The sequence below is a fragment of the Aulonocara sp. 'chitande type north' Nkhata Bay genome, linkage group LG17 (genome assembly GCF_057382095.1).
Source record: "Aulonocara sp. 'chitande type north' Nkhata Bay isolate Kocher_YH1m ecotype deep benthic linkage group LG17, A_spYH_male_GT1.1, whole genome shotgun sequence".
Lineage (NCBI taxonomy): Eukaryota > Metazoa > Chordata > Actinopteri > Cichliformes > Cichlidae > Aulonocara > Aulonocara sp. 'chitande type north' Nkhata Bay.
In genome coordinates this window covers 40211266-40225665 of record NC_141360.1, presented here as the reverse complement: position 1 = coordinate 40225665, position 14400 = coordinate 40211266, and the positions used below count along the sequence as shown (strand labels likewise).

The 14400-nt window shown below is 42.4% G+C and overlaps 1 protein-coding gene across 2 annotated transcripts in view; it reads left to right on the top strand.

Annotated features, from left to right (window-relative positions):
- Positions 1–14400, top strand: part of anos1b (anosmin 1b) — a 60130-nt gene that overhangs the window by 32593 nt on the left and 13137 nt on the right. The window contains exons 4-13 of one of the 2 annotated variants that reach the window (XM_086269673.1): positions 37–244; positions 519–703; positions 2385–2514; positions 6103–6190; positions 6718–6961; positions 11549–11687; positions 12854–13108; positions 13489–13583; positions 13916–14078; positions 14295–14400. The exon at positions 14295–14400 is cut by the window's right edge and continues 127 nt beyond it. In XM_086269673.1, the coding sequence (XP_086125799.1) occupies positions 37–244; positions 519–703; positions 2385–2514; positions 6103–6190; positions 6718–6961; positions 11549–11687; positions 12854–13108; positions 13489–13583; positions 13916–14078; positions 14295–14400 (1613 nt within the window). Of the gene's footprint in view, positions 1–36; positions 245–518; positions 704–2384; positions 2515–6102; positions 6191–6717; positions 6962–11548; positions 11688–12853; positions 13109–13488; positions 13584–13915; positions 14085–14294 lie in introns of both variants that reach the window. The other variant, XM_086269672.1, reaches the window with a different exon arrangement.

Below are 14400 nucleotides of genomic sequence, written 5' to 3'. Positions count from 1 at the left end.
GTAATAATAATTACACCCACCGTGCTTTACTCTCAGAAGCAGACAGAGTGTGTGACAAGCAGGGAGTTTCTGGCCTCGTTAAGGTCGTCTCGTCAGGGAGACTGCCCTCCGCCTCAGCGAGCCACAGGATTTGCCGCGGCCTGCGTGGAGAGCTGCTCGTCAGACCAGCACTGCCCCTCCCCCAGGAAGTGCTGCTCCAATAGCTGTGGACATACTTGCCAAGCCCCAGCCAATCTGTACAAAGGTAAAGGCAACTTTTGGAGTTTGTGTGAAGCATAATGTGGTAGCTGTTACTGATCGTCCTATCAAGTGGTTTTGATAGATAGACTGTAAATGAGTAATTAGACCCCAGACTTAATAAGGCAAAATGCATCATAGTGTGTGTCTAAGTCGTCCCGGGAACTCCCATAACTGTCCAAATGTTTCTGTGTCATCTAATTGTAATGTCAGTATGTTACTAGTCAAGTGAGTTATACTGATATGTAACAACTAGCTTGTAACCTGGTCTGTCCTCGCAGGTGTCCCTCTGAAGCCTCGAAGAGACATTAGCTTTTTGGAGGACTCGGAGGGTCGTGTGAAGGTGATGTGGGTGTCGAAGTTCAATGTCAGCGTGGAGCCCGTCGTTTACATACTCCAGTCCCGCTGGAACATCGGCATTCACCCCAGTGAAGACCACGCCTCTCCATGGGCTACTGTAGCCATGGTAAATGGTTAATAGTCACTTTCCATGTGCTAATTAAGTAGTGAGAAAAACTGATATTTACATAACAATTAAGAAGTAAACTTATCATAGACTAAGGAGGGGACTTGTCCTAATAATAGCCTTATGTTTGTGTCTGTTATTGGGGGTTGTTACATGATGTGATGATTATTGATGATTATTTGGGACAGTTGTAGAGTCATTCGGCTGTGAAACTGGCTCCCTGTGCCTTTAAAAGTGGAGCCGCCCCACAAAGTTTGTAACATATCTTTACCTCATAACTCTCAATTTGCCTTGAATGATGAAACTTCTCAGCTATGGAGATGGATGTTAGACTTAGTTTCCACCTCATCAGTCTGCTGCCTTGCTGTCTAAACCTCTCCACCCCAGTCAGTCTCCCATTCTGCCAGGGTAAACGCTGTGTGTGTGTGTGTGTGTGTGTGTGTGTGTGTGTGTGTGTGTGTGTGTGTGTGTGTGTGTGTGCGCGTCTGTGTGAGGTTAGGTAAATAAGCAGAGCTTAAAAAGGAACCACAGGCAGCCACAGTCATTCCACCGGCTGACTCTGAATGACTGAATGCTCATTATGGACTTAAATAGATGGCAGCTCGTGTCTTTGTGTGTGTGTGTGCGCGTGTGTGTGTCTGTGTGTGTGTGTGTGCGACTGTGGATGAGTAGATTTGAGCCGCAGCAGTCACATTTGCACTGTCAAGGAGACAAAACAAATTAATCTTTAAAGATTTTAACCATAGTTTGGATAAACCGTTTCATTTCAACACTATCAGAGGAATTCCAGCCTGACAGTGTTTATCTGACATCATCTGACAGGATGTACAACTTTGTTTTTGCAGCTGAACACTCAAAAATCCTTCCTGAAAGAAGTCATTTTCTGCTTTTGATTAGAATCGTATTAGAGAGGTGTTTAGGAGGATGCAGTTTGTGTCGTGTCATTTAATTAGCCCACCTTAATTCATATAAATGAGAAGAACAACATCAGTCTGTCAGGGGTTAACCAAAGCTAACCAAAGGCCAACACGGGAATTTATCTTATCCAGGTAACATCGGCGTTATCGCTGGGGTCAAAGATACCTCACACAGCTGCAGACAAAGCAGCTGATTATCCTGATTGCCAGTGTTAGAGTGCGAGAACCCAGATAACAGGAGGATACCCGGGGTATGCTGAATTCATATTACAGGGCCCAGCTGCCCATGCATGCAGTTGCAAGAGACCCACCGCTCTTTTTAAAACTTATGAGTGTTAAACTAGTTCAGTGAATATTCTCTTTTTTAAACAAAAGCCTATTTTTCAAGATTTAAAGGTCTGTAATAGTGAGTGTTTTAAAAAATAGTTTTAAATGATTCCTCTAACTCGCACAGACACTAGGAGTAAAGAAAAAGATCAATCAATATTAGCCTTGACTGTTTTTCCTCTGAAAATGATCCCCTCTGTATGTTTGCCTGTCTGACTCCATGATGTTGGGGATCAGAGCTCTGTGGGGATCATATCGTCACTTGCAGAACTCATATAGTCCTCATGCCTCTTGATGTATTTCTTGGTCTGTTGTTATGCTGCAGAATGATTTTGGAGCCAATCTGATATCTTCCTGGTGAGGTGTAAGCACTGCCCTCTATGTCTTAAAATATAAAAACCTAGCCTGCGTATTGTGCCATGCGTTTGTGTGTTTAGACACTCTCTGAAGATGCGATTCTGTCAGATCTGAGACCTCAGCGTTGGTACCAGTTTAGAGTGGCAGCCATCAATAGCCACGGCAGCAGAGGTTTCACCACACCCAGCAAACACTACATCTCCAGTAAAGGTAAGCACACATACTTCGTTTTTTATGAGCGTCTCAAAGTGAGTGATGATGCCTCTGCATGTTGCCATAAGCTAGCGGTGAATTTTGATATTCTGTCATGAGACACTGAGCAAAACACAGATCCTTGCACTCATTTTTTGTCATTTTATGAGAGATATTACACATCCCGCAGGAGGAGTCAGAAAGTCAGGATGTTTTCCTTCCTCTCCCTTTCTGTGCTCTTTCTGTCGTTCACGCAGAGTTGATGGATAAGGTAAAAAACTGTCAGGCAGTCTATAAAACACAAGCAGGAAACCGAAATGTACACAAGTGTGCACACATGCATGCATTTACACAAAGCGTAAGGACTCGCTCCGTTGGTTTGATGCCAGAGTGAAGTCCCTGATGTAGGTCTGAGAGACTGGGTGAAAGTGAGAGTAAGACAAGCGCACACACACACACGAACGCACACACTGTAGGAGGTATTAGCTGTAATGCTTAGCAGACTTAGGTCATACTGGTATTTTGCCAGGATTGGCTAGTGATATGAATTCACTGCCAGGATTGGCTAGAGCATGTTTGAATGTGAATAATGACTTCAGGTTGGACGGAGCTGTGGAAAAAGGTTCTTTATCAGTTGAACACTTAAGGGAGATTATGAAGAGCAGTGTGAGATAGCATTTTCCACCTCTCAGACGAAATTTTTATAAACATTTCAACCTGTGCCGTGGCAAGCAGAGTGCAGGGTTTGTAAGCGGGGTTGTAGCTGGGCTTTACAGAAGATATTTGCAGGTAGAACTGTGATAAAAGGCAAGTTCACGTATCGCTTTGTGGACACGACGAGCGAATCGCTGAGCGTGTGCAATAAATGCGAGAGAATGTGGATTTCATCAAATGCAGACGGGTCGATAATAAGATGCCCAATAATGTTAAGTTAAAAACGATTTTATTTCCTGCACTCTGCTCAAATTGTCCGCACTCTGAAACCGAAAAGGAGAGGAAACTTTCCAACAGGATATTGGATCGACTGGTGCTGAGATTTGTGAGGTCGGCCCCTCTACGACCCAGAAACACCTCTTTGCAAAGGTGTTGCAGAAGCTTAACACCAGCTGAACTCTGCTGCTGGCAGCCAGCTAAACAAGCTTAGCGTACTGCTTAGTGTTTTATGAGGGCGTTATATTTGGGACTATTTGCTGGGAAGAGTAGCTTCCTGAATTCTCTGTAGATGGCTTACTTTTGTATGAAATGACCTTCAGAGGTGCTAATTGTTTGTTTTTTTTTTGGTAAATCAGACAGAACCAGGTTAGCTTTTCAAGCTAGATTTATGCTCTGCTAAGTTAACTGGCTTTAAGAAGTTACTCCTCTAAGTCACCATCACATGGTGTAGTTTACAGACATGGTATTAATGCAAAGCAAACCTAACAGGCTGTTTCCTACAGAAAAAGTAATTAAATAAGGGTGATCAGTCTTCAAAATCTATATCTGTGCAAGCAAGAGGCAATAGCTCAGTGTCGAAATGTTGAGTTCTTCTTCTGTGACACGGTGTGTGTTTGTGAGTGTATTTTGAGAACCAGGGTTAAAGGTTAGAGCCACACTTGAACATTTCAAATACCATCAGATGGCAGCCAGAGTCTTGTTTCTACCTCATTAGTCTGATTAGTCAGAGGTTGGAGGTCAGGGGTCACAAATCCGGAAGCTGGCAGATGTTAAGAGGGTTGTGCTTTCTGCACGGTGACCTGACGCTAACCAGAGTGAAACTTGGAAACCGCTTTACATCTTGTTAAAATGTTGGTGTTACGTGGGACCTGCCAGTAGTAATCACGAAGGGATATTTGGATCAGAAAAGTAATCTTGGTGTCTTCACTTTATGACATAAAACATTAGTTCATTGAGAGTGATGGGAAAAGCCCTCAGAGAAGAACATGTTTTGATTCTCATCTGGCAATTACTGCTGGCACTGAGATGTAACACAAAACACCACGTATGCATACACACAAGCAGTCCTGGTCATGGAGTTTCCAGTGTTTTGCCCCAACTTTGATCTTTGCATTTAGGTCAGCCAAGCACAGCCTGGGGCTGTGGGAGGCCTGCCATGGGGGATGTAGTTCTAATCAGATGCATTTTGTAGTTTTAATCAAATACAGGATCAGGGATTTTGGGCTCTAATGAGATACAGAGTCACTGTTGAAAGACTCATACGGTTACCAGCAGTGATGGCCTTTGGTCTGTGTTGTGGCAGCTACTGAAAAGGACGTTAGGTTTCTCCAGTATCACCCACCTTTGATGCTTTAAATCTAATTGGCTCTGTAGACTTGAATCAAACCAAGAGGAAATGTGCTTTTAGCCCCGAGAAAAAGAAAGTCAAGCTGGTAAAAGGTCTTTGTTGCAAAGGACTCACTCCTCTCCTCTTCCCTTTTGTTGATATCAAAAGTTTGGCAGAATTTAAATTGCAAAAGTGTCAACTTTAGACACAAATTACACAAAGAAATTAACAGGTTTTAACACCCAGCAACAAAAATTAAGCCTTTAGCTTGTACTGTGCTATTTTTCCTTTTTTTGCCAAAGAGAAAACACAATGTGCAATGTTACCTTTTTTAACATTAATTTGGTGTTAAATAAAAATCACAGTTTGTCTTTTTGGATGTTCCACTGTCCAAATTTGATGTCTGGAAACATAAAACTTCAAGGGCTGTGAGTGAAACGAAGCAAGAGATAGATTGTGTGCAGTAGTTAAACTTTAACAGTTAATATAGAAAAATGAAAACAAATTTATAGATTCTGGGGTTTTAATCAGAAGAAAAAAAATTAAATTTTATGATTTTTTTTTAGACAATTAATAGTTGTAAAAAAGAAATACATGAACAAATATAGAATTTTTTTAAGGTGTCCTATGGGAATCTTTAAATAAACTAATGTCTTTTTACTAAGAGCTAAAGGATTTTGGTTAAGAAAACAAAAGGTCCTTTGAGTAATCTGACATTATTTTATGTAATTCTACTTAAATAGTAACATGTTAAGTCAGTGACAGTGTTAACCAAGGTGTTGTGTCCATAGCAGTCTATTGTTGCTGAAGAACAGGCAGGCTTCAGCAAAACCCCTACAGAAAAAAACCCTATGAGCAGCACTTTGGCGACAGTGGGAAGGAAAAACTCCCTTTTAACGGGAAGAAACCTCCGGCAGAACCAGGCTCAGGGAGGGGCGGGGCCATCTGCTGTGATTGGCTGGGGGGACCACTAACATTGTTTGAGTCATCAAACGACTGGATGACAAGCCCACAGGCGCCGTTCTCATGAATGGAAACACAGGCAGCTGGTTTGGTCCTACAGCTGAACTCCCCCTGGATTATCTGCTCTCACCCACCCTCTCTTACACACACCAGGAGAGAGCTGACAAGGTAGGCAGAGAAAGAGATGGGAGGACAACATCCAAGAGTGGACAGGCAGAGTCCCAGAGAGCTGTGGAGGACAGAGAGAACTGGAGAAGGGTGATGGCCTTGTCTTCACTGGGACCCCAGCGACTTCAGCAGAGGTCAGGGGTCAAGTGAAGTGAAAGAAAAAAGAACTGCAACATTGCCTAACTATATGTTTTTCTTTCTGTGTCTCTATGCAGACCCTTCGCCCCCAGAACCGCCCACGAATGTCAGAGTGAGCAACCAGACACTGAATAGGACACAATCAGCGTCCCAGTTCACAGAAAGGTATCTAAAAAGCTATGTCAGTGAAGGATTATCAGATGCATCATTTTATATATAATCTTTAAAATACATCTATTTACCATTGCAGCTGGGAAATCAGTCATAAACTGTGGTCAGCCCTATAAAACACGTCTTCTGTTGTGTGATTGTGTATATGAGCTGAAATTACAGTTTGCCCTTGTTCAATTACATCCTTCGGTGTCTTCTCTATTTTTCATTCTGCAAAACAAGGTCATTTAAAGTTCAGACCATGGCTTGGATCAACAGCGATATTCCAATAACATTTAATAACAGAGGTGATGACTTAAATTGTAGCTTCTGTTCAGCATGATATAAAGTGTCTGAGCCTCGTCTATACATACAGGGAGTAAATAGAGATTAGATAGAGATTGTAAACCTGATGCTGAAAGCAGCTGACAAACAAGCAGAGAATCATTTTCACTGTTAGGGAAGCGCTGCACTTTTTGCTTCTTCCTTAATGGGACTGTTTACACTTACGCCGTAACGTTGCATAAATTTTGCCTCCTAAGGTCGATGGAGAGTGGCGTCACAGTGGCGGTCTTATTACGCTGGGAGCCCCCCAAGGAAGGAGACCTCCCTGTGCACAACTACCGAATCACCTGGATGTCTCGCCATACACACGCAGCACAAAAACACAAACACACGCTGCAAGCGCACACGCATACAGTAGCCAGTAACACGCACGCACGACCTGCACAGTCACGCACACCAGCACAGGGTAGGAAGGAGAGCAACAGCAGAGTGACTCAGGGGGTAAGTCAACTTTCTACAAGCTTAATTATACCAAATAAAAAATGTGGTCATTTATCTTGTTTCTTTGCTTAGAATATTTCAAGAACATAAACATATAGTAAGTGGACGTTGAAACGTTTCAGTTTCAATTTTCATGATGTTTCAAGATATATCTGTTTTCTTAAGGCTCTGAAAAAGGTGAAAAAGAAAGTGCACTCTTTCAAATATAACGTTTCACATTTCATAATAAGGTAAATCCAACCTCAGCAGTATGTAGGTACTTACTGTCTTAACAGAAACTGAGAGCACTCAGGTGCTGCTATTCAATTCAGTTCAACTCATTTTTATTTTTATTTATACACTGGCAAATCACAACAACAGTTGCCTTTATATTGTAAGGTAAAGACCCTACAGTTATACAAAGAAAACAGAGAAAACACCAACAATTAGATTAAATCGTGGGCCATCGTGGCTCAAGAGTTGGCAGTTCGTCTTGTAATCAGAAGGTTGCCGGTTCGATCCCCGGCTCCGACAGTCTTGGTCGTTGTGTGCTTGGGCAAGACACTTCCCCCGTTGCCTACTGGTGGAGGTCAGAGGGCCCGGTGGCGCCAGTGTCCGGCAGCCTCGCCTCTGTCAGTGCGCCCCAGGGTGGCTGTGGCTACAATGTAGCTGCCATCACCAGTGTGTGAATGTGTGAATGTAGTGTAAAGTGCTTTGGGGTCCATAGGGACTGAGTAAAGCGCTATACAAATACAGGCCATTTACCATTTTAAACCCCTGTGACCAAGCTTTTTGGTGACAGTGGGAAGGAAAAACTCCCTTTTAACAGGAAGAAACCTCCAGCAGGGAGGGGCAGCAATCTGCCACGACCTGTTGGGGTGAGGGGGGGGAAGACAGGACAAAGGCACACTGTGGAAGAGAGCCAGAGATGCTAATAAAATACGCTTGATTAACTAATCATCAGCATGAGTGAGCACCTCTGTGAAAGCAGAAGTCTGTTGGTTTGGAGCATTCAGGTGTGTGTTAACACAATGCCAAAGAGGAAAGAAAAGCCATGATCTTAGAGAAGTGATGGTTGGAACAAGGGCTATAAGGTCATTTCCAAACAATTGAAAGTCCATTTCTCTACAGTGAGAAAGATTATTCACAAGACAAAAACATTCAAGATAGCTGCCAGTGTTCCCATGAATAGACACTTACGTCCCAGCAAAATCACTCCAAGGTCAGAGTGTGCAGTGTTCACAGGAACTACAAACCCTACATGTCAGACTATACACGTCTAAGTTGACATGTTAAATGTTAAAGTTCATGGCAATGCAATTAGAAAAAGACTGAACATGTGTAGCTTGTTTGGAAGTGCTATCAGGAAAAGGCTGCAAGCTTAGGTTTGCAAAATTGCATCGGAACAAATCCCAAGACTTCAGGAACGATGCCGTTTGGACAGACAAGACAAAAATGGAAAAGTTTGTCTGCGATACATTGCACCATTTTTAGCAAAAACCAAACACAGCATGTGGGCACAAACGCCTCATACCAACTGTCAAGCAGGTTGGTGGAGGGGTGACGATTTAGGCTTGTTGTGCAGCCACAGGACTTGGGCCCCTCACAGTCATTAAGTTGACCATGAACTCCTCTGTACACAAAAATATTCTCAAGTCAGATTTGCCTGACAGCTAAAACTTGGCCTAAAGTGGGTCATGGAACAAGACAGTGACACCATATTGGCCACGATAGATTTGCTGAAAAAAAAGAGTGGAGTGTTGCAATGGCTTAGTCAAAGTCTAGACCTTATTGAAGTTCGGTGACGGGACCTTAAGACAGTTATGCATAAACAAATGGCTGCATTTCATTCATCTGCAATAACAGATGGAAGGGACTTTCTTTTCTGCAAAGTTGGCTTTGTAAGTAAGAAAATTGTAAAATCAGTTAATAAGATCAATATTCTATTTTCACTACCTCAAACTCCTATTTATTGTGTATCATGTGAGCAACCACCTTTCAGTACAGTGTCATTAACCAGTGGCAGCAGATGGCCCCGCCCCTCCCTGAGCCTGGTGCTGCCGGAGGTTTCTTCCTGCTAAAAGGGAGTTTTTCCTTCCCACTGTCGCCAAAGTGCTTGCTCATAGAGGGTCATATGATTGCTGGGTTTTTCTCTGTATGTATTATTGTAGGATCTACCTTACAGTATAAAGCGCCTTGAGGCAACTGTTGTTGTGATTTGGTGCTATATAAATAAAATTGAATTGAATAGGAATAAGATGTAGGACATATATTATATATTTCCTGTGAAGTATAACAGCGCACAATAACACCACATACCCTGAATACACAAGCGGTGTAGCTGCACACGAGAGGTTTTATTATGCCTGTAAAGACACGCACCTTACACACACACACACACACACACACACACACACAGGTTTTCATATATTTGTGGGGACATCTAATTGATATAATGCTTTCCCTAGCCCCTTGTCCAACCCAAAAATGAATGCCTAACCCTAACCCTTACCCTAAACCTATCCATAACCTAATTGTAACCCTTTCACTAAAACCGCATTGTGAGTCTCTACCTCAGGTGAGGTAATGCACAAATTTCCCCGCCGTGGGATCAGTAAAGTCTTAGCTTAAAAATGCCTTCAAACTTGTGGGGACCAGGATTTTGTCCCCATAAGGACTGTTGGTCCCCACAAGTGTAGTAAACGTTGTTTATTTGGTCCCCACAATAATATGTAAACACGTAAACACACACACACACGGTCCTCGTTGTGATTGCTATGGTGGTTTTACAGGCCTGTGCAGTAAAATCTTAAACACTTAAACTTAAACAGGATTTGATTCAGCTACTGTGCTGGAGTAGCAAACTTTGACAACTCATAAAAACCCATTATGTACTCCGCATGTCTGAGGTGTAGCGTTACAAACATTAACAGGACTTTGAATCATCCTTCAAATGACACAATGTGCATCTTAATTCAAGATGTGGATTCAAATAATGAGCCATTAAAAAAAACATGCTCTTCTTTATCTTTGTTAAATATGTTTGTGAAACGTTTCCACCAAAATTGATAAAGCTCCAATGTATAGATGCTAAAAACGATCTGTACTCATGTGGTGCAAGAATGAAATGCAAAGAATGATGGGATATGAAGTCAGTTTACAAAGTAACACATTGCTGTTTTGTTGCTTAATTCAGTGACTTCTAACTTGTGAAAGATTTTTTAAAATGTACTGTTTAAATTATATTTAATGCAGCCGTAATACTTAAAGGGGAGGATTTTCTTATCCTGATTATAGGAATGATGATGATGATGATGATGATGAAATACGCTTATGATGCAGTTAAGTCCAGTCAGCAGTACCAAAATACCCATAATCACAGTAAATAACACAGATATTACAGCTTTGACGTAACAGGTATGGTAGCCTGTGCACTGACTGAACATTTTTTCCTCCAAATGGTAAACACAATCAAAGTACTTGTACGAGACTCTTCAGCTTTAGATGCTCTTTTTGAAGTACGATGTTAACATTTACTTCAGACAAAAAGCTCAAGCATAAACATCAAAGTGCGGCACACTCATATGGACGTAGCTATGCTAAATAGTGATGGCGATCCCAGACTGATCCTGGTGGAGCCATTTATCTGTAGTCTGGTCCTCTGTTCTGCTTGGCTGGGAGGTCTGGAATTTAAATGAGCCCCCCCTAACTAGTGTTTCCTACTTGCAGCTGCATCTACAAACACACACACATACACACAAATCAGAATCACAACAGGTAGGTAATACCCAGAACAACATAGCTAACATAGCTATGTTGTGTGAAACTTTTCCTATCACAGAAAGCAGTCTGCGAGCACAATATGTTGTATTCCCAGGATTGGGATAAAACACATATCCTGTCAATCAGGAATTTCTGCAGGAGTGGAGAAAGCTAGCATTTAAGCCTCGTGGTAAAGTGGGGAATTCAGAGGAAGCACTCGAATGTGAAAAAAACCTCTGCTGTATCAGTGCTTTTAAATATATAGTTCATTGCTTTCTTACATGTAATGTCGACTGACATTATCCCAAACGTCTCTCGCTCTATCCGCTACACAAACGACACACGTAGACACACACACACACAGCTGTACAAGGCATATGTTTTGTCTATCTCGAAGGTAATGGAAATCCTTTTACCCCACTTTGTGTGCAGGAAGCACACACACACACAGATTTATCATGCGATCATCTCTTTGTTGTGACTAGTACCAGTCCACGCAGACAAACAGACCTGATTGACTGAGAGCCTGTTAACGAGCTGTCAGTCAAACAGCAGGCTAATGCAGAACAGGCCTGGACTGTCAGTCCTGCGGAGGGACGATGGAGACAACTGGGGTTTCTATGGCGATGATGCTGACGACGTATCAAAGTTAGCAGGTTTTCATGGACCTCGTCTGCAGCAGACGTATCATTAGTGTTTTTGTCACTCTTTACGTGATCCCTGTCCAGATTTAGCTAGTAAATCTGCATCAGTACAGACTGATAAATTGCTAATGTGTTGGACTACACGTGCAAAAAAAAGACAAATTCCATCTCTATAATCATTCTTTCTATTCCTGTCTTTTAGGCGCAGTGTGAAGTGTGGCTGCACGGTCTACCGCCTGCGACTTCCTACTTGCTCTCTGTCCAGACGGTGGCCTACTGGGGTCAGAAGAGACTGAAGAGTCCTAGAGCGCAGCTTGTCTTCACTACCATCCCTCATGCAGGTAATGAAAGCAAACAGCTGTCCTGTGGGGCCAGGTGATTTGACTTTACAGTTAAAATGCCAAGTATATTTCTTCAATGCAAAAAGAGTAAAATTGCACAGCGGGGTGGGGTTATGTGCAAGCGCCATCCTGGAGCCTCCAACTGTCAGCAAGAAAGCATATTTCCCAAAACGTCTGAAGCATTCATTGAATTTCAGTCAAGTATAAATGTGCTTTTTTTGTGGTGGGACTTGAGTGTGTGAGAGTGCATGGCAGCACCACTGCTTCTCACAGCTGTAGTTCATTTTCAGTAATTATTTCTAGGTGTAAATGTTTGTGCATTTGCATTACATGGTTTACCATAAATCCAAGCCATCTCTATCAACAGTTTGGATGATTACCATCGAGCCTTCAGTGGATTTTGGAGAGTTTTTGTCATGTGGAAATAAACATTGCAAATATAAGAGGTGCTAAATAAATGCAGCCTTCCTGGCCAAGTTTAAACTTTAGTGTTGTTGCGATTCAGCAAGAAAGCCAGCAATTATTAGTTACTTATTTTGAATATGTCATTGCTAGCTTGTCATGAAATTAGCAAATACTGCTTATGCAGCACAGTCTACAGAAGCTGTTTGTTAGCAGAGCCATACGTTATTGAGTTAATGATTTTCCTGTAAGTTCAGGGCTGCTTCGTTTGCTGACTCTCGACATATTCTGTCTACATACAGCTGCGCTGTTGAAACACAGAGTACAGTGGAAAGTTGGTGATGTTAATGGTCTTCCAGGCAACAGAGGTATTTATAGGTGACCTATCGGGTCAGCTCAGCAGAGGATTATAGCCAGCTGCAGCTCTATTACCAAACCACATACAACTTTATATGGAACATGCTGCCATTCATAATTTGGGAGTATTAATATTTTTACATAGTCTCTGCGTATTAGCTGTTTGCTCATCGCTAATGAGGGTCAGTTAGGCCAGATAAAGCCAAGGAGTGTTTCCGCTAGCTACCAGCTGCAGTCTCATTACCAGTTTATGATATTTCTGCCACAGTATAGGTTCCATGTGCTGTGTAACAGGTCTGTATACACAAAACATGCACATGGTCAATATGTAATCCACAGAGACACACAAAAGTAAAGTTTTACGCTGAGTTCTTTTCCTCCATCTCTTTCTCCGTCCTCTCGACCAGACTCGACCAAAGGCGACGATTTCTCCAATGAGCTCCCCTCTTCTTCCTCTTCCTCTTCATCCTCCCTTCCCTCTTCTCTTTCGATCTCTTCTTTCTCTCCTTCTTCCTCTGACCTCCCGGTTTCCTCCTCTCTCCCTCACCCCGAAACCCCTCTGAGCCCCGTTGCCCTTGAAAACCTGCGGCTGGAGGTCGCCGCCCCTCATTACCATAACAACCAGCTCCAGGTGAAGGTGTTCTGGAAGTGGCCTCAGCATGGTGAGTGGGTCTAGAAACACTAAACAACTGAACAAACTCCTGGTAAGAATATAAAAACATTCAACTTGAATAAGTCAGTCGGCTCGAAGCTTTATTATGTGATAGATAATCCCACAGGTCCACTATAGTAACTCGAATTAGCGTAAGCCGAGCCTTCCCGCCCCTGACTTTTAAGGCTTAATCAATTTCAAATGCATGATTTTGGTTTTTGCACTCGATTCCACTCACTGAAATGTTGAAGTCACAGATGAAACAGCAGTTATTTCTTCAAATCAAGCTGATAACAAGTTAAAAAAGTTGACAAAAGAAGCATTGACTTTCCTATATCATTCATTTTTACACAAAAAGTAAACGTATCTCTTTGGTCTTTTCGCTAACAGTGAGACAGAGACACGCTGGCCCGTACATTTTGAGGTGGCGACCGCATACCTGCAGCACTAATGTGACAAGCATGGAGAGAACAACTACGGTGCAGGTATACGCACACGGGTGGGGGCTGATCTGTGCATTTGTAACACTGTAAAGATGTGTTGTTATTCTGTAACTGCAACTATGTGTGTGTGCACGGATTAGACATCACATTTCATCACCATAACACAAATAAGTACATTTCTATGGTGCAGTACAGTTCAGTCTGTGTGTGTAGTTTCTGTCTCTAAGAAATACTCGATACACTTTTTATATTACAAGCTGCTTATGAGACACGTGTGGAGACAAGAATAGGGCTAAAATGTGTGTCAGTTTAAACTTTAACTATAAACATTTCCTTTTTTATCCTTAACTTGGCTTAATTTCCCCTCTCTCCAGGGCACTCATCACACCATCACAGGTTTGCTGTTTGCCTGTAAGTACCGGGTTGCTGTGGCGCTGAAAGCTGACCCACGGTCAGAGGCTGTTGCCTGGCTTACAACCCCGACTTGCTCCTCTGTCAGGGTCAGAGGAGGCAAAAGTTTGCTGTGCAACACTGAGAGTAGGGGTAACTATTTACAGATGTATTCGTGGTGTTCACTAATCCTTTTTTTAAATACCTTTTTGATGATCAGTTTGAATACAAGCACTGAAAAACCACAACATTCAAGTAGTTTTGCTAAACAGCCTTTTTTGCATTTAAGTAGTTGAATCAAACTCCTTAATTTAACCTGGTTTTAAATCATTCAGATAATGTTTTGGCTTTCCTTTGCATCAGAGCGCCTCCTGTCAGGCAGAAAGGTAGTACTGCGTCCAGAACGACTGACCGCAGACTTCCAACAGGTCAACGGTACTCTGCTCGCCACCTTTCGTTGGAGGTTGTC